Genomic DNA, 20,448 nt, shown 5'->3' with positions numbered 1-20,448 from the left:
GTGAGACGGTGAACTGATGTTGAACTGGGCAGTCAGCTGCTGCTGCTCCAATATAGTATGAGGTGAGACGGTGAACTGATGATGAACTGGGCAGTCAGCTGCTGCTGCTCAAATACAGTATGAGGTGAGACAGTGAACTGATGTTGAACTGGGCAGTCAGCTGCTGCTGCTCCAATACAGCATGAGGTGAGACGGTGAACTGATGTTGAACTGGGCAGTCAGCTGCTGCTGCTCCAATACAGTATGAGGTGAGACGGTGAACTGATGTTGAACTGGGCAGTCATTCATTCTGTACTATGAGTCTGGTCTATCATTGTTACTGCACATTCTGGTGAAAATTCTAACCAATCAGGAGAGACTTTGTCATTTCTTCAAACAATCAACCTTTATTTGATAAGAATTGCAATAAAGTAGCTGGTCAGCCCTACACTCTGAGGTGGAAGGCCGAGAGCTCGATGACACAAGGAGTTCAGAAGCCTTATATAGTCAAACTATCTTGTGCATATAGAAAACACGTGATCTTGGTATGTGTACGTGTGTGGAGAACGAGACACAGACTAACTGTGAATTGGTCGTCTCGTTCTGTAGCAACAGCTAGTTATTCTAGTTTTCCAGTGAGGTGTCAAAACAACAGGAAATCACTCTAGACACAGTTCCTCTGAAGTAGATCAACGGTTCCCTGAATTCTGCCAAGCGCCTTTGGCCTGTCTGTCGAGAGGGTGTGTGGTTGCACACCCACACAAACATACACATAAACTTCTCAACCTTAAAGAGATCCTTCAACACATTCGAAGTCATATCAACTTAAAGAGGTTAACATAGATTTTTCCCTCACAACATTGCTCTTGAGATAAATCAGACCCAGCCTGAACTGTGTAATGTAGTAGGGAGTTGTAGTTTCTCTAGAGATAAATCAGACCCAGACTGAACTGTGTGATGGAGTAGGGAGTTGTAGTTTCTCTAGAGATAAATCAGATCCAGACTGAACTGTGTGATGTAGTAGGGAGTTGTAGTTTCTCTAGAGATAAATCAGATCCAGACTGAACTGTGTGATGCTGTAGGGAGTTGTAGTTTCTCTAGAAATAAATCAGAGCCAGACTGAACTGTGTGATGTAGTAGGGAGTTGTAGTTTCTCTAGAGATAAATCAGACCCAGCCTGAACTGTGTGATGCTGTAGGGAGTTGTAGTTTCTCTAGAGATAAATCAGACCCAGACTGAACTGTGTGATGTTGTAGTTTCTCTAGAGATAAATCAGATCCAGCCTGAACTGTGTGATGTAGTAGGGAGTTGTAGTTTCTCTAGAGATAAATCAGACCCAGACTGAACTGTGTGACGTAGTAGGGAGTTGTAGTTTCTCTAGAGATGCATCAGATCCAGACTGAACTGTGTGATGGAGTAGGGAGTTGTAGTTTCTCTAGAGATAAATCAGACCCAGACTGAACTGTGTAATGTAGTAGGGAGTTGTAGTTTCTCTAGAGATGCATCAGATCCAGACTGAACTGTGTGATGGAGTAGGGAGTTGTAGTTTCTCTAGAGATAAATCAGACCCAGCCTGAACTGTGTGATGTAGTAGGGAGTTGTAGTTTCTCTAGAGATAAATCCGATCCAGACTGAACTGTGTGACGTAGTAGGGAGTTGTAGTTTCTCTAGAGATGCATCAGATCCAGACTGAACTGTGTGATGTAGTAGGGAGTTGTAGTTTCTCTAGAGATAAATCAGATCCAGACTGAACTGTGTGATGTAGTAGGGAGTTGTAGTTTCTCTAGAGATAAATCAGATCCAGACTGAACTGTGTGATGTAGTAGGGAGTTGTAGTTTCTCTAGAGATATATCAGATCCAGCCTGAACTGTGTGATGTAGTAGGGAGTTGTAGTTTCTCTAGAGATAAATCAGATCCAGACTGAACTGTGTGATGTAGTAGGGAGTTGTAGTTTCTCTAGAGATAAATCCAATCCAGACTGAACTGTGTGACGTTGTAGTTTCTGTAGAGATGCATCAGATCCAGCCTGAACTGTGTGATGTAGTAGGGAGTTGTAGTTTCCAACAGGCCAATATTCTACATAGTTTAGCGCATAAAACGTAATTAACTACAATGACCATAATCCATTGCGTGCCTACTTGTCTTGTCTAGCATTTCACTACAATAACATCTGCTGAACACCTGTATGTGACCTATAACATTTGATTTGATTTATGAAGATAATTTGTGGAAAATGTATTTTTCCCCACTCATTCACCCCATCTCTTTACATTGCTGATGCATATTCAGTGGCCTGACTGCGTCAAAGGCCCATCCTGGTAGATCTGAACCTAATGCAGCTTGGAGTGATCAGAAGTCACATTTAGGTGCCAGGTGTAACTGAGGCCATAGATGCTCCATATCCATTACTTTGAGTGTTTTATATAATATGACTAAATGTGTTTCTGTGTTGCAGGGGCAGTCAATAAATGGAACAGCAAGGCCACAGAACATGACATAAGCAGAGCTGTGGGAGACCACCTCAAGCCCCTGGTAGAGCCGGGGGTGGTGTTTACCACTCCACCACGCCTTCAGCAGGCTGGAAAAGTGGGATTGATACTGTTTTTCATACTAAGGTGGACCAAGAGTCTGTTGATTGGTCGGTCATAGGGTTCATTAGTTTTGCAATATGTTCAAATCAAATCAAGCTTTATTTATACAGCACATGTCAGACATGGATGCAACACAATGGCTTCACAGGAAAAAACTATGAAAATAATCAGAAATATTTAGTACACAAATATGAGGATAAAAAACAATAATAACAACTGAAAGACTAATGAGCATTGTAAGGAAATGCCATTGATTAAAATATTAAAGAAACGGATGCAACATCCCAAAATATAAGCTTGTTTGTTGTTACGTTCCCCATCAAGAAAACCAGAAATGTCCCTGAAATAGAAGAGGAACTAACAAAGAGTCACTGACAACAACCACAACTAAACAGGTGGGGTTTTAGGAGGGGCTCTGAAAGACACTATGGGGGTGTCCACTGGAAGTTGACTAGTAACAACAACTGGGACCTAAAAGACACCCACCATGAGACCCACTAAATCTGCCCAAGAAGAGGAAAACAAAAGAAAATCCCACACCAAACTTAAAGACAGGAAGTAAACCAAAAAGGTGGAGCAACTAAAGGTGTTGACTCTCCACATGTATCAAGACAACTGGAGCACTGGGCCAGACACTCTTAAATAGAACCTGGACCAGCTCAGGTGAAACACCTTCCCACTAACGAGATGGACAAGCCAGCACAGGTGTAACACATACTGACTAACGAGGTGACACCAATCAGTGCGTCCTACGTGCTAACGAGCTAGACGGGCTAACCAGCTAGACGTGCTAACGAGCTAGACGGGCTAACGAGCTAACGAGCTAGACGGGCTAACGAGCTAGAGTCCAACCTCAAAACATAAATGTAAAAACCAAAGCCTGTAACACCTTAAGACAACAAATATATCCTATATTTTTGATGGACAAGTTTGCTCACCACCAACAGAAAACAACTTCCATTTCACATTATAATCAACTACAATGATTCACCTTCACCAATATAAACATGGTGTCTACTGGCTGTCAACAATTAAAAACAAGAAAAAACACGTATTTCTAAATAATAATATAAAATAGGATTATTTGTTTCTCCTTTTTCTTTCTATAGAATCCTAAATCCCACTAGCTTCTAGAACTCTCGTCTTCCTAAAACTCACTAGCTTCTAGAACACTCGTCTTCCTAAAACTCACTAGCTTCTAGAACTCTCCTCTTTCTAAATCCCACTAGCTTCTAGAACTCTCGTCTCCTTGGAACGAGCCCAAACAAAACTCATCTCCAATACGGAAAAACGTGCAGTCAAAATAAATAAAGATCCATAGCAACGCACTAGCTAAACGCAAAACACAAATCTTATATCCATTTGGGGGGAAATCAGGTTGAACCTGCTCTTGAAACTAACACAACAAAACAAAACACACATGGAAATGGAGATATCTTTTACCTCACTGATTAGAGGACAACCTGCAGAAGACAGTCAGCTACATTTTGGAGTGATGCATTTAAATGTAGGGGTCACTAAACAAAGGAACGCAAAACTTATTTGTCATAACTCATCGATATCATGTTGAAATCAATTGTGCCGAGAGGAGGGAGATGAGGTTGCACGTCCTGTTAAAACTAACAGCTCAAAAATCACACGGAATCTGGGAATAATGTGTACATCCCTGGTTAGAGGACAATTTGTAGAAAACAGCCAGATACATTTTGATTCAAGTGCGTCACCAACGTGGTAAGTGTAACACAACTCTTTTTGTTAAATCTCATAAATAGTAACTCTTCCATTTCAGAGCCTGGATTTTCCCCCTGAGGCTAATATCCATATCATGTTGAAATCAATAGAACAGGGGACAAACGTTTAGGGTTCTACATTGTGACATTAAAATACTCCTACTACAATGTTTAAACATTCTACATTGTGACATTATTTCATTGATATCATGAAACAACTCTTTCATGTCTTTTCTGATGTTTGATCAGATAACTTTTATATAAGTATCTCTTCCCACAATGATCACAGCTATAAGATTTCTCTCCTGTGTGTGATACCAGATGGCCAGATCGACCAAAACTCTTCCCACATTGATCACACCTATAAGGTTTCTCTCCTGTGTGTATTCTCTGGTGTAGAGTCAGAGAGCCAGATTGACTAAAACTCTTCCCACATTGATCACAGCTATAAGATTTCTCTCCTGTGTGTATTCTCTGGTGTGATACCAGATGGCCAGATTGACCAAAACACTTCCCACATTGATCACACCTATAAGGTTTCTCTCCTGTGTGTATTCTCTGGTGTAGAGTCAGAGAGCCAGATTGACTAAAACTCTTCCCACATTGATCACAGCTATAAGATTTCTCTCCTGTGTGTGTTCTCTGGTGTGATACCAGATGGCCAGATTGACCAAAACACTTCCCACATTGATCACAGCTATAAGGTTTCTCTCCTGTGTGGATTCTCTGATGAATTTTAATGCCTGATGGGGAGGTGAATCTCTTCCCACAGTCAGAGCAGCAGTGAGGTTTCTTCCCTGTGGATGTCTGCAGGTGTTTCTTGAGGTGTTCTAATGTGGAGAGACTCTTCTCTGCCTCTTCAGCATCATGATGTTGTTGAGGCTCCCCAGAGGATCCAAGATAGTGAAGTATCTCTCCTGCGTGAACAACAAAGTCAGACAGATGGTTAAAGGCCCACAACAGCGGTAATCCACTGTAAAAGGTGATGCCAACAGTGGAGCCATGATGTTGGACAACAATTGACTTCTGTCATGAATATTAAAATTATTTGATATTTGCCTTAAAATGAGCAAGAATAGTCATATTTTGTCTTGTTTTCACATTAGCAGTAACATAGATGATTGTAGGCTAGAAATACGTTATTCATGTTGTTGAAACTCTAAGCAGTGTGCCAGACGACTTTTGGTCTCCAATATAGTCCCCTTTCTGTGTTTGCTAAAATTGCGGGACGAGGGCAATTTGATTGCAGAAACTCCTCCCTGCTAATGAGGAAACCGATAGTTATGGATGTACTATATCTGCCTGGAGCAAAAATGGTGAGCAAAGATTTTAGTTTTTCACAATGTATTCTGAATGTGAATGGGGGAAATTCAGGGGAGTAACCTCCATTTCCAGGTTGATGATGAGTTCATTTCACACTACTTTGGATTATAATTTTAAGGATATTTGAATGTCCTGTTTAATATAATGTTTGCTAAAGCATTAAGAATTATGTGTAATTATTGAAGAACCGCGTTAATGACAGTATCCATTTGGGTGTTGTCAATAAAGTTAAGATTTTATTGATTTATTTAACCAGGTAGGCTAGTTGAGAACAAGTCCTTTATTTAACAAGTTCTCATTTACAACTGCGACCTGGCCAAGATAAAGCAAAGCAGTGCGACACAAACAACACAGAGTTACAAGTGGGATAAACAAACGTACAGTCAATAACACAACAGAAAAATCTATATACAGTGTGTGCAAATGGATTAACCTGTTGGGGATAGGGGGGCAGTATTTGCACGGCCGGATAAAAACGTACCCGATTTAATCTGGTTACTACTCCTGCCCAGAAACTAAATATGCCTATAATTGTTTGATTTGGATAGAAAACACCCTAAAGTTTCTAAAACTGTTTGAATGGTGTCTGTGAGTATTACAGAACTCATTTGGCAGGCCAAAACCTGAGAAGATTCCAAACAGGAAGCGCCCTCTCTGACCATTTCATGGCCTTCTTGATCATCTCTAACCAAAACAGGGGATCTCTGGCATGACGTGACATTTTCTAACGCTCTCAGAAGGCGCCAGAAAGCTGAATGGTGGCTTTGCAGGCCATTGCTGAAAAACATTAGCGCATTTTGTAAGTGGTCGATCAGAGAACAATGAGACTGGAGGCACGTGCACGAGCCGACACCATGTTTACTTTCTCTCTCTTTGAACGAAAACAACGACTCCCGGTCGGAATATTATCGCTTTTTTTACGAGAAAAATAGCATAAAAATTGATTTTAAACAGCGGTTGACATGCTTCGAAGTACGGTAATGGAATATTTTGATTTTTTTGTCACGAAACGCGTCGGGCGCGTCACCCTTCTTTACCCTTCGGATAGTGTCTTGAACGCATACGAACAAAACGCCACTATTTGGATATAACTATGGATTATTTGGAACCAAACCAACATTTGTTATTGAAGTAGAAGTCCTGGGAGTGCATTCTGACGAAGACAGCAAAGGTAATCAAACTTTTCTAATAGTAAATCTGAGTTTGGTGAGTACCACACTTGGTGGGTGTCAAAATAGCTAGCCTGTGATGGCCGGGCTATCTACTCAGAATATTGCAAAATGTGCTTTCACTGAAAAGCTATTTTAAAATCGGACATAGCGAGTGCATAAAGGAGTTCTGTATCTATAATTCTTAAAATAATGTTTTTTATCCAGCCGTGTCAATACTGCCCCCTAGCCCTAACAGGATAACAATGTCCTAGGATTGTCATCTGATGAAGATCATCAAAGGTTAGTGCTGCATTTAGCTGTCTTCTGGGTTTTTGTGACATTATATGCTAGCTTGAAAATTCCTGACTTCTCTGAAAAGTTGCATATCGCAGAGACTATTCAATGTTTTTGTGCTGGTCGGGGGCAGTCAGACCTGGAGTGAACCAAGGGCTATATCTGTTCTTAGTTCTACATTTTTTGAAAGGGGCTTGCTTATTTAAGGTGGTGAGGAAATTATAATGAAAGAAAAATCAGGCATCCTCTACTGATGGGATGAGGTCAAAATCCTTCCAGGATACCCGGGCCAGGTCGATTAGAAAGGCCTGCTTACAGAAGTGTTTTAGGGAGCGTTTGACAGTGATGAGGGTTGGTCGTTTGACCGTGGACCCATAACGGATGCAGTCAACGATCGCTGAGATCCTGATTGAAATCAGCAGAGGTGTATTTGGAGGGCAAGTTGGTCAGGATAATATCTATGAGGGTGCCCATGTTTATGGATTTAGGGTTGTACCTGATGGGTTCCTTGATAATTTGTGTGAGATTGAGGGCATCTAGCTTGGATTTTAGGACGGCCGGGGTGTTAAGCATATCCCAGTTTAGGTCACCTAATAGAACCAACTCTGAAGATGGATAGGGGGCAATCAATTCACATATGGTGTCCAGGGCACACCTGGGAGCTGAGGGGGGTCTATAACAGGCGGCAACAGTGAGACTTATTTCTGGAGAGATTCATTTTTAAAATTAGAAGCTCGAACTGTTTGGGCATGGACCTGGGAAGTATGACAGAACTTTGCAGGCCATCTCTGCAGTAGATTGCAACTCCTCTCTTTTGACAGTTCTATCTTGACTGAAAATGTTGTGGTTGGGGATGGAAATTTCAGAATTGTTGGTTGCCTTCCTAAGCCAAGATTCAGACACGGCCAGGACATCACACAGGGCCTGGGTTAACCTCTACATCACCCGAGGAACAGAGGAGTAGGATGAGGGTACGGCTAAAGGCTATCAGAATTGGTCGAATAGTGCGTTGGGAACAGAGAATAAAAGGAGCAGATTTCTGGGCGTGGTAGGATAGATTCAAGGCATAATGTACAGACAGGGGTATGGTAGGGTGCGGGTACAGTGGAGGTAAACCTAGGTGTTGAGTGATAAGAGAGGTTGCATCTCTGTAGGCACTAGTTATGCTAGGTGAGGTCACCGCATGTGTGGGAGTTGGGACAAAAGAGCTCTCTGAGCCATGTTGAGTAGGACTAGGGGCTCTGCAGTAAAATAAAACAAGGATAACTACCCTAAACAACAGTATACAAGGCATATTGACATTAGAGAGACATAAAGCGAGGCATAAAGCAATCACAGGTGTTGATTGGGAGAGCTAGCTAAGACAACAACGGGTAAGACAACAGTTAATCAGCTAAGACAACAACAACAGGTAAAATGGTGATGAATGGGCAGAGAGGGTCAGTTAAATACACACAGGGCCTGAATTCGAGGCTGGGGCCGACAGATAAACAAAACAAACAAAATGGAGTACCGTGATTAATGAACAGTCCAGCAGGCATCAGCTATGTAGCCAAGTGATCATAGGGTCCAGTGAACGGGAATATACGAAACAGGGAAGCCGGTAAGTAGTCGTTACTATGCTAGCCGGGAGATGCGCCTGGCTCGAGGCTAACTGGTGCTAACTTCGGGACAAGGGCGTCACCGACGTCCTGCAAAGGCCGGTTGAGGGCACATCGGACGGAATTACGTCGGCAGACCAGTCGTGATGGATCGGTGGAGCTCCGTGTTGACAAAGGGTACAGGCCAAGTGGCAAAATAGCTATTGTAGCTGGAGTAATTTTGTTTGCTAGCCGGGAGATGCACCTGGCTCAAGGCTAACTGGTGCTAGCTTCGGGACAAGGGAATTAGCCACTATAGCCACTCCGGTGCAAAGGTCCAGAGCTTACGGCAGGAATCCGGTGATGTAGTGGCTTCTAGTCGTCTTAGTGAAGAGTCTGGGAGGCATCAGCTGTGTAGCTGAGTGATCATAGGGTCCACTGAGCAGGCCGGGAGATGGGCCTGGCTCAACGCTAGCTTCGAGGCTGGGCCACTCGGTAGCAGCTAGCTAGCTGTGATTATCCAGTGTAATGGTCGGCTTGTCACCAAAAACACTCACAAACTTTTACAGATGCACAATCGAGAGCATCCTGTCGGGCTGTATCAAACGCCTGGTATGGCAGCTGCTCTGCCCATAACCGAAAAAGGCTCTCCAGAGGGTAGTGAGGTCTGCACCACGCATCACCATCACCAGAAACTATAGGAGCATAACATCAGAATTTACGAAGGCAAGCAGCAGCGGGAGGAGTAGGCTAAGGAAGAGGTTTTTTCTGATGGTTAGGCTCTTGTATCTGAGGGGTGTCATCAATAGCCCATAATGACATAATGACAAAGTGAAAACAGGTAAAAAACAGAAATACCTTATTTACTTAAGTATTCAGACCCTTTGCTATGAGACTCAAAATTGCTTTCAGGTGCATCTTGTTTCCATTAATCATCCTTGAGATGTATCTACAACTTGTTCGGAGTCCACCTGTGGTAAATTCAATTGATTGGATATGATTTGGAAAGGCACACACCTGTCTATATAAGGTCCCACAGTTGACAGTGCACGTCAGAGCAAAAACCAAGCCATGAGGTCGAAGGAATTGTCTGTAGAGCTCCGAGACAGGATTGTGTCGAGGCACAGATCTGGGGATGGGTACCAAAAATAATTCTGCAGTATTGAAGGTCCCCAAGAACACAGTGGCCTCCATCATTCATAAATGGAATACTCTTCCTAGAGCTGGTCACCCGGCCAAACTGAGCGATTGGGGAGAAGGGCCTTGGTCAGGGAAATGACCAAAAACCTGATGGTCACTCTGACAGAGCTCCAGAGTTCCTCTGTGGAGATGGGAGAACCTTCCAGAAGGACAACCATCTCTGCAGCACTCCACCAATCAGACCTTTATGGTAGAGTGGCCAGACAGAAGCCACTCCTCAGTATAAAGCATATGACAGCCCTCTTGGAGTTTGACAAAAGGCACCTTAAGACTCTAAGACCATGAGAAACAAGATTCTCTGACTTGATGAAACCAAGATTGAACTCATTGGCCTGACTGCCAAGAGTCACATCTGGAGGAAACCTGGCACCATCCCTACGGTGAAGCATGGTGGTGGCAGCATCATGCTGTGGGGATGTTTTTCAGCAGCAGGGACTGAGAGACTAGTCCGGAAAGTATTATGTGAAATTATTTTTTTGTGATATTTAAATATTGTGTGAAATTATTCTGAATTGATATGAAAGTACATCAATTTATGCTTCTAGAAATGTATCTTAATTGAGAATCAATTCACATTTAGATGGATTATTTGACTATTTTACCTGAACAGAGCCAGTCTACCTCTGAAAATAACATACAGTCCTTGGACCTTGAGGAGTAACGGGGGCAGCAATCAGCAGTAGAAACAATAACAAAGCGTCCTCCCTGCCCGTTTCAGTAAAAAGCTGAGGGATGGGGCTGGAGAAATGTAACCATCCATGATATCAACATTCTAGTTTTAACCATGTTTTGAGGATATACAGTGTTTGTTTATATTTACTGACAAACATTGGAGTAAAAAAAAGCTTATATTTTGGGTTCTGATGGGGTACAACAGTTGAACTAAGCTCATGAGGCATTTATAAGGGATTTCTTCAAGAAACAGATGGGTACATATCATTAATGTATAAGTCCCTAAATGGATGTAACAACTGCTGATTGCCCCTTTAAGAGAACATCTTGGGCTAATCTAATAGGAGATATTGAGGACTACAGTATTTCAGGCATTGTCATTGGATGCATTTGATCAATTGTTAACGTTTTGTTGATGGTCCACTCTTGATGTTCTACACGTTACAGTGTAGCTTCAGCCATTCCTACAGAACAACATTAAAGTGTAGAACCCTTTTACTGCATATTGGTTCAACGACTGCAGAGACGGTACTTACTGGTGTTAAACAGATCTCCAACCTCCTCTTCTTCCTCCAATGTAACAGTCATTTCCCCCTCCTCCTCTTTCACTCCATAAACTGCATCCTCCTCTTTCTCTTCCTCCTCTTCTTTTACTGTAACATCCTCCTCCTCTTTCACTCTGAACGTGTCTTCCTCTTCTTTCACTGAAACGTCTTTCTCTTCTTCTTTCACGGTAACAGCCTCATCCTCTACTTCTTGTTTTACTGTAGGAGGAGAGTAGCTTCGTGAACTCATGGTCAGTATGTTAGCTAGCTGGCATTAGCGACTAGCCTAGTTCTAAGCTAACTTAGCAAACCAGCTAGCTGACAAAGAACGTAAATGTATAATTAAACGGACCAACAAGTACATACGACAGAAGTGTGTTTAATACACAGCGACTAATATACACCAAACCAGTGTAAAGAGCGTGAATGTTGTAGCTATGTTTGCTAGAAAGCTACCGAGGTGTCTGACTAGCTGTTGTTGTTGAAGGAGCGTCCCGTCCACTAGATTATACGTCACACTGGCAGCATCGCCTGAACCTAAAAGACGCACATCGCCATCTGCTGACTGGACTGGGCAATGCAGTTGAGGAACCAAACGTTTATTTTTCATTTATTTCAGAAAAGTTGATTATTATATTAAGTCGTTCAAAGAGAAGCATGTGTTAATTGATTCGTTTTTAATGAGTGAGAATTTAAAACAAACTTTACACCCACTACATATTTGCATTGAACCATACTTCTGACATGGATCATTTTTACCCCAGAGGCATATCTTTTATCATAGCCAAAATGTATTTTATTCAATTCTTCCAAATTTTTATGACTTTGTCAATCAACTTGTTCTTAATAAATCTAAATCATGGTTTAGTGTTTCTGTATCAATATGGACTTTTAACAAATTCCAATCCTTTGGAGTCATTTTGACCCCAGCCAAAAGCATCTTTGATAAATAGGACGTTTATTTCAAATCAAAATCACATTTTATTGGTCACATACACGTGTTTAGCAGATGTTATTGTGGGTGTAGTGAAATGCTTGTGTTTCTATCTCAGACGGTGCAGTAATATCTAACAAGTAATATCTAAGAATTTCACAACATAGACCCAATACACACAAATCTAAGTATTTGAATCTAGGTTTCTCTGTAGATATGATCCATCCCACCAGAGGGTGGAGGGGCTCCTGTATCAGTGGTTTTGACCAGATAGACACCTGCAGACACACAGTATAGTGCCTCCCATGTACTCTCCTATGATTGGACTCTTCTATACCACGTATCACATGACTGTGTACAAAACTGCATTCATTAAGTATTCAGACCCCTTCACTTTTTAAACATTTAGTTACATTACAGCCTTATTCTAAAGTTGAATAATTTTATAATTGAATAATCAATACCCCATAATGACATCACAATAACCCATAATGAGAAAACAAAATCATTTTTTAAAAACATTTTTCCAAATGTATTTACATAAGTATTCAGACCCTTTGCTATGAGACTTTGCTATGAGACTCGAAATTGAGCTCAGATGCATCCTGATTCAATTGATCTTCCTTGAAATGTTTCTACAACTTGATTGGAGTCCACTTGTGGTAAATTCAATTGATTAGACATGATTAGGAAAGGCACACAACTGTCTATATAAGATCCCACAGTTTACAGTGCATGTCAGAACAAAAACCGAGCCATGAGGTCAAAGGAATTGTCCATATTGCTCTGAGACAGGATTGTGTCGAGGCACAGATCTGGGAAAGGGTACCAAAAAATGTCTTCAGCATTGAAGGTCCCCAAGAACACAGTGGCCTCCATCATTCTTATATGGAAGAAGTTTGGAACCACCAAGATTCTTCCTAGAGCTGGCTGCCTGGCCAAACTGAGCAATCTGGGGAGAAGGGCCTTGGTCAAGGAGGTGACCAAGAACCCGATGTTCACTCCAGAGTTCCTCTGTGGAGATGGGAGAACCTTCCAGAAGGACAACCATCTCTGCAGCACTCCAGCAAACAGGCCTTAATGTAGCAATGATTAAATTGTCAAAATGTATTTCAATGGACAATTCAGTGACCTGTTCTGTGAAAGGTGTTGGCTAGAGATGACATGCAGGAGCTTGCAGGGATTTGTAGTCTTGCATGTCGTCTACTTTGATGCTAATTAGCTTTTTCGAATCCGAGAGAAAAGAGACAGAAATATATTGATACAAGTATTTGTAATGGATCCCCATTAGTTCCTGCCAAGGCAGCAGCTACTCTTCCTGGGGTTTATAATGGATCTTCATTAGTTCCTGCCAAGTAAGGTCGGGGGAGCATGCCAGCCTGCCTGAACCGCCCCTGAACTAACAGGTATAAATGATGGGTTATGAACTAACAGGTATAAATGATGGGTTATGAATTAACAGGTATAAATGATGGGTTATGAATTAACAGGTATAAATGATGGGTTATGAACTAACAGGTATAAATGATGGGTTATGAATTAACAGGTATAAATGATGGGTTATGAACTAACAGGTATAAATGATGGGTTATGAACTAACAGGTATAAATGATGGGTTATGAACTAACAGGTATAAATGATGGGTTATGAACTAACAGGTATAAATGATGGGTTATGAACTAACAGGTATAAATGATGGGTTATGAACTAACAGGTATAAATGATGGGATATGAATTAACAGGTATAAATGATGGGTTATGAACTAACAGGTATAAATGATGGGTTATGAATTAACAGGTATAAATGATGGGTTATGAATTAACAGGTATAAATGATGGGTTATGAACTAACAGGTATAAATGATGGGTTATGAACTAACAGGTATAAATGATGGGTTATGAACTAACAGGTATAAATGATGGGTTATGAATTAACAGGTATAAATGATGGGTTATGAATTAACAGGTATAAATGATGGGTTATGAATTAACAGGCATAAATGATGGGTTATGAATTAACAGGCATAAATGATGGGTTATGAATTAACAGGCATAAATGATGGGTTATGAATTAACAGGTATAAATGATGGGTTATGAATTAACAGGTATAAATGATGGGTTATGAACTAACAGGTATAAATGATGGGTTATGAACTAACAGGTATAAATGATGGGTTATGAACTAACAGGTATAAATGATGGGTTATGAACTAACAGGTATAAATGATGGGTTATGAACTAACAGGTATAAATGATGGGATATGAACTAACAGGTATAAATGATGGGTTATGAATTAACAGGTATAAATTATGGGTTATGAATTAACAGGTATAAATGATGGGTTATAAATGATGGGTTATGAATTAACAGGTATAAATGATGGGTTATGAACTAACAGGTATAAATGATGGGTTATGAATTAACACATCCCCTGCGAGCCCAGACATTTCAATACATTCAGGATTTCTTACGGTCCATGTGCAATGTATATGGTTATCTCTGTCTCTCTCTCCATCTCTTCTTTAACAAGCAGCCATGTTGTTGTCATTCCACTAGGGACCTGTTTTCAGCTTTTTAAGTCTCCAGTCAATAACCGGTGTACTGGAACGATCCCTCTACACCCTTTACACATGTACTGCACTGGGATTATCCCTCTACACCCTTTACACATGTACTGCACTGGAAATATCCTTCTACACATGTACTGTACAGGAATTATCACATTGGCTGGCAGAAACATTTATTGGGCCATCAAAGCTGTCTCAGTGAGAGACTAGTTGATTATGGACTAACAGTCTAACAGTTTGAAGGACACAACTCATGTTATTCTGGTTAAACAGAGAGAGACCAGTTGATTAAGGAGTGGGGATTTTTTGACAATTAGGAAATAATATGTCATGTTTTACTAGTACCTCAGCCAGCATTGTGAATGGTTAGGAAATAATATGTCATGTTTTACTCGTAGCTCAGCCAGCATTGTGAATGGTTAGGAAATAATATGTCATGTTTTACGAGTACCTCAGCCAGCATTGTGAATGGTGTCTGAGGCGGTGACATACTAGACCATGGCAGTAAATCTAATACTTAGGTGTTTTTAGGCATGAAAGGTCTGTGTTGTTTCTGTGGTTATAAGTTACATCTCTGGCCATGCTGGCAGGGTCTGAATCAAACCCAATGTCCAGTAGGATTGATCTGTTTGATCCATTTGTTTGTTTCAGTTTCCAGTAGTTGAATCCTTTAACATATTGTTGATTTCAAATTGTTTCATCTTCAACAAATGAACTGGGTTGGTTGAAAAGTGATACTTAAACTTACATACCAGCACTATTTTGACATAGTGGAAGATATACTGAATTTATACTGTTTTTCATACTAAGATGGACCAAGATACGTGTTGCTTTTGCACATATTTCTTCATTAGTTTTGCAAAAGTCTGTTGATTGTCAGTCATTGGGTTCATTAGTTTTATATGTTCAAATCAAGCTTTATTTATACAGCATATTTCAGACATGGATGAAACACAATGGCTTCACAGGGAAAAGAAAACAAAAAAACAATGAAAATAAACAGCAATATTTACCACAAACATAAGAGGATAAAAAAATGAAGAATAACAACTGAAAGACTAATGAGCATTCTAAGGAAAATTAATTGATTACAATATTAACAATTGGATGTTATATTCAACCATAACGAGATGGACAAGCCAGCACAGGTGTAACACATACTGACTAACTGAGGTGACACCAATCAGTGCGTCCTACGTGCTAACGAGCTAGACGTGCTAACGAGCTAGACGGGCTAACGAGCTAGATGTGCTAACGGGCTAGACGTGCTAACGAGCTAGATGTGCTAACGAGCTAGACGTGGTAACGAGCTAAAGTCCAACCTCAAAACATAAATGGAAAAACCAAAGCCTGTAACACCTTCCCCCTTAAGACAACAAATATATCCTATATTTTTGATGGACAAGTTTGCTCACCACCAACAGAAAACAACTTACATTTCATATTAAAATCAACAAAAATGCTTCCCTTCTACAATATAAACATGGTGTCCACTGGATGTCAACAATTAAAAACACGTATTTCTAAGTAATAATATACAATCGTATTATTTTTTTCTCCTTTTTCTTTCTATAGAATCCTAAAACTCACTAGCTTCTAGAACACTCGTCTTCCTAAAACTCACTAGCTTCTAGAACACTCGTCTTCCTAAATCCCACTAGCTTCTAGAACACTCGTCTTCCTAAATCCCACTAGCTTCTAGAACTCTCGTCCCCTTGGAACGAGCCCAAACAAAACTCATCTCCAATACGGAAAAACGTGCAGTCAAAATAAATTGTGATCCATGGCAACGGACTGGCTAAACACAAAACACTAAACTTTTTAACTGCCCACCCTTGAGACAATCAGCAACCAAGTTGTCCTCACCACAGACATGTCTGATTTCAAGAGGAAACTCCTGCAATATCCGTAGTAACTTTCCACCTCATTGCAGAGCTTCTCTCTCTTTTCAGTGTTCACTAGATAGGCATGTTGTTGGATCGGGGCCCAGTCCCCAATGTCATGTTCTAGTACATTTGGGTTGGCACATCTGAGAATGAACCCTGATATTCTAAAAGCAGGGCAACAGTGATGCATTTACATTTAAGGGTCGCTGAACAAAGGAACACAACACTTATTTGTCATCACTCATCGATATCATGTTGAAATCAATTGTGCGAGAGGAGGGAGATGAGGTTGCACGTCCTGTTAAAACTAACAGCTCAAAAACCACATGGAATATGGGAATAATGTGTACATCACTGGTTAGAGTACAATTTGTAGAAAACAGCTAGCTACATTTTGAAGTGTTGCATTGTGATTCCAGTGGGTCACCAACGTGGTAAGTGTAACAGAACTCTTTTTTTGTTAGTCACTTTTTGTTAAATCACATAAATAGTAACTCTTCCATTTCAGAGCCTGGATTTTTCCCCCTGAGGCTAAAATCAATTGAACAACAAACGTTTAGGGTTCTACATTCTGACGTTATTAAAATACTCCTACTACAATGTTAAAACATTCTACATTGTGACATTATTTCACTGATATCATGAAACAACTCCTTCATGTAGTTTCTGATGTTTGATCAGAGATCTTTTATCAGAGTATCTCTTCCCACACTGATCACAGCTATAAGGTTTCTGTCCTGTGTGTGTTCTCTGGTGTTTAGTTAGACAGCTAGATGTAGTAAAACTCTTCCCACACTGATCACAGCTATAAGGTTTCTCTCCTGTGTGTGCCCTCTGGTGTGCCGTCAGACAGCCAAACGTACTAAAACTCTTTACACATTGATCACAGACATAAGGTTTATCTCCTGTGTGTGTCCGCTGGTGTACTATCAGGCTGTTTAGCTGAGTAAAACTCTTCCCACATTGATTACAGCTATATGGTTTCTCTCCTGTGTGTGTTCTCTTGTGTATAGTTAGATAGCTAGATGTCGTAAAACTTTTCCCACATTGATTACAGCCATAAGGTTTCTCTCCTGTGTGTGTCCGCTGGTGTACTATCAGGCTGTTTAGCTGAGTAAAACCCTTCCCACATTGATCACAGCCAAAAGGTTTCTCTCCAGTGTGTATCCTCTGGTGTGATTTCAGAGTTTGTAGCCGAATAAAACTCTTCCCACATTGATCACAGCCATAAGGTTTCTCCCCAGTGTGAATTCTTTGATGTATTTTAAGGCCTAGTGAAGAGTTGAATATTTTCCCACAGTCAGAGCAGCAGTGAGATTTCTCTCCTGTGTGAACTCGCTGGTGTTTCTTGAGGAGTTCTGATCTGGAGAGACTCTTCTCTGCCTCGTCAGCATCATGATGTTGTTGAGGATCCCCAGGATCCCTATAGTCCCGTCTCTCTCCTGTGAGAACAAAGTCAGGCAGATGGTTAAAGGTCCACAACAGCAGAAATCCACTGTTTATTTGAGGTAAAAGGTGATGCCCAGAGCGTACCCATGAAGTTGTACAACAATTGACGTCTGTTAAAATATTTGACAATTAAGACAGTCAACTTAGCAACAATCATATTTTGTCTTGTTTTCACATTAGTAGAAACTAGAAAAGTTTTTAAAGTTGTTGAAACCCTAAGCAGTGTGCCAGATGACTTTTGGTCTCCAATATTGGCCCCTTTCTGTGTTTGCTAAAATTGCGACACGAGGTCAATGCGCACACAAAAATGATTGCAGAAACACTTCCCTGCTAATGAGGAAATCACTAGTTATGGATGTAGTATATCTGGTAATGAGGAAACCACTAGTTATGGATGTAGTATATCTGGTAATGAGGAAACCACTAGTTATGGATGTAGTATATCTGCTAATGAGGAAACCACTAGTTATGGATGTAGTATATCTGGTAATGAGGAAACCACTAGTTATGGATATAGTGTATCTGGTAATGAGGAAACCACTAGTTATGGATGTAGTATATCTGCCTGGAGCAAAAAATAGTGAGCAAAGATTTTAGTTTTCACAATGTATTCTGAATATTACAGCACAAGATCAGGAGTGCTACTCAAGGAAACTCACATTAAGCTCTGTGTCTATTCACTAATTCACCACCGTGGGGGAAAACTCAGGGGAGTTCTCATAGGCTGACAGCAAATATAGCCTCCATTTACAGGTTGCTTATGAGTGCATTTCACATTAAATATGGATTATAATTGTAAGACTCGCTTGAATCACCTACTTAATATGTTTGTGTTATTGTCGCATATCAACTGATTTATACTTAAAAAACACTTCAACCAGTAAAATGCTCTTTGGCTAGCTTTAACATCAGCCTGACAATGAGGGTTTGTACACTAAGTGTTTAACAAATTGGCCCATAACTTCACCTAACAATAACATAGACCAACTGTAAGACCCATAACTTCACCTAACAACATAGACCTACTGTAGGACCCATAACTTCACCTAACAACAACATAGACCTACTTCACCTAAGACTATATATAATTTTATATTTCAGGTGAAACATGGAAACTAACATGTCTTTGTCATGACATTTCATAACCTGATCACCAGATAATTTTGTGAATAATCCCACTAGGCTACTCTGTAATGTGTTGTCATTCTAAATGTCCTGAATAAAGGAAAATAGCTCTGTGTGTTGTACAATAGCCTATCCATCAAGGAACAGTTCTCTACACATTATGAGCTAAGTATCTCTGTGCACAAACAGAGTAATGAGACCCTACTGTAAATCAGCCAGACAGTAACACATTATAAACATCGATTTGTTTGGGATGTTGGATCCAACGTGGAGCACGGCATAACTGTCTTTACCAGAGTAATGAATGAAGAAGCACTTTGGTTGTTGTTGCATGTCGTGATGTTTGTCATGTGACTGTCATTCAGAAAATGATTTCCTGGATCAGCTGATGATAGTTGAACATGTGACTGTAACTAAACAGCTACAGTATTAAGTATTATGTGTAATTATTGAAGAACGACGTTAATGACAGTATCTATTTGGGTGTTGTAAATAAAGTTAAGGTGACTCTCGGTTAGAACCATTGGATTTAGCAAACTCTGAAATTATTTAGGATTTCTGTGCCCATGAAAACTGTTTCCCCAGCGTAACATAAGGAGACACTAAATGTTACGTAGGTAGAGAGCATTTCAGAGATCTGAATACAAAAAACTGTCCTAACAGGACAATAACCCAAACCACAAGGCCAAATCTACACTGGAGGAGCTTACCAAGATGACATTGAATGTTCCTGAGTGGCCTAGTTACAGTTTGGACTTAAATCATCTTGAAAGTCAATGGCAAGACTTGAAAATGGCTTTCTAGCAATGATCAACAACCAACTTGACAGAACAGGAAGGATTTTAAAAAGAATAATGAATATTCACATGAAGATCAGCCTCCTATTGGATGACATCACGACTTCCCATCAAGCCAACTCCTTGGAGGCCTTACTATGACATCACTCACTCCTTCTAGTTTGCAGTTGTTAAAAAAACACTATTTTGCTCAAAACATTTATTTGTTTCCCATTAGTGTGTTTATACTTTACTGTATTTATATCACTTTTCAACAGGAAAGGACGTCATGAACAATTCATACAGTACAAAAACATATTCAAGTGTAGAATGCCCTTTTTAAAATCACACATTAGTTCAACAACTGCAGAGATTGTGTCCCTCTTTTATCAGATATTACTCACTGTATTTACTGGTGTTAACCAGATCAATGTCCCTGTTTTATTAGATAGTACTCACTGTATTTACTGGTGTTAATCAGATCAATGTCCCTGTTTTATTAGATAGTACTCACTGTATTTACTGGTGTTAACCAGATCAATGTCCCTGTTTTATTAGATAGTACTCACTGTATTTACTGGTGTTAACCAGATCAATGCCCCTGTTTTATTAGATAGTACTCACTGTATTTACTGGTGTTAAT

At 40.3% G+C, this 20,448-nt stretch overlaps 1 protein-coding gene across 1 annotated transcript; it reads right to left on the bottom strand.

Annotated features, from left to right (window-relative positions):
* Window positions 1–4,508: 4,508 nt before the first annotated feature.
* Window positions 4,509–17,991, bottom strand: LOC123741867 (zinc finger protein OZF-like; the record flags this gene model as incomplete). The annotated part of the gene is made up of 2 exons (XM_045716096.1): window positions 4,509–5,093; window positions 17,104–17,991. Coding segments are annotated over 2 exons (1,473 nt in total), but the record flags the coding sequence as incomplete, so codon positions are not given.
* Between the last annotated feature and the right edge of the window lie 2,457 nt (window positions 17,992–20,448).

The sequence above is a fragment of the Salmo salar genome, chromosome ssa03 (assembly GCF_905237065.1).
Source record: "Salmo salar chromosome ssa03, Ssal_v3.1, whole genome shotgun sequence".
Classification (NCBI taxonomy): domain Eukaryota; kingdom Metazoa; phylum Chordata; class Actinopteri; order Salmoniformes; family Salmonidae; genus Salmo; species Salmo salar.
The sequence above is the reverse complement of the archived record's forward strand: the minus strand, read 5'-3'. Positions and strand labels throughout refer to the sequence as shown.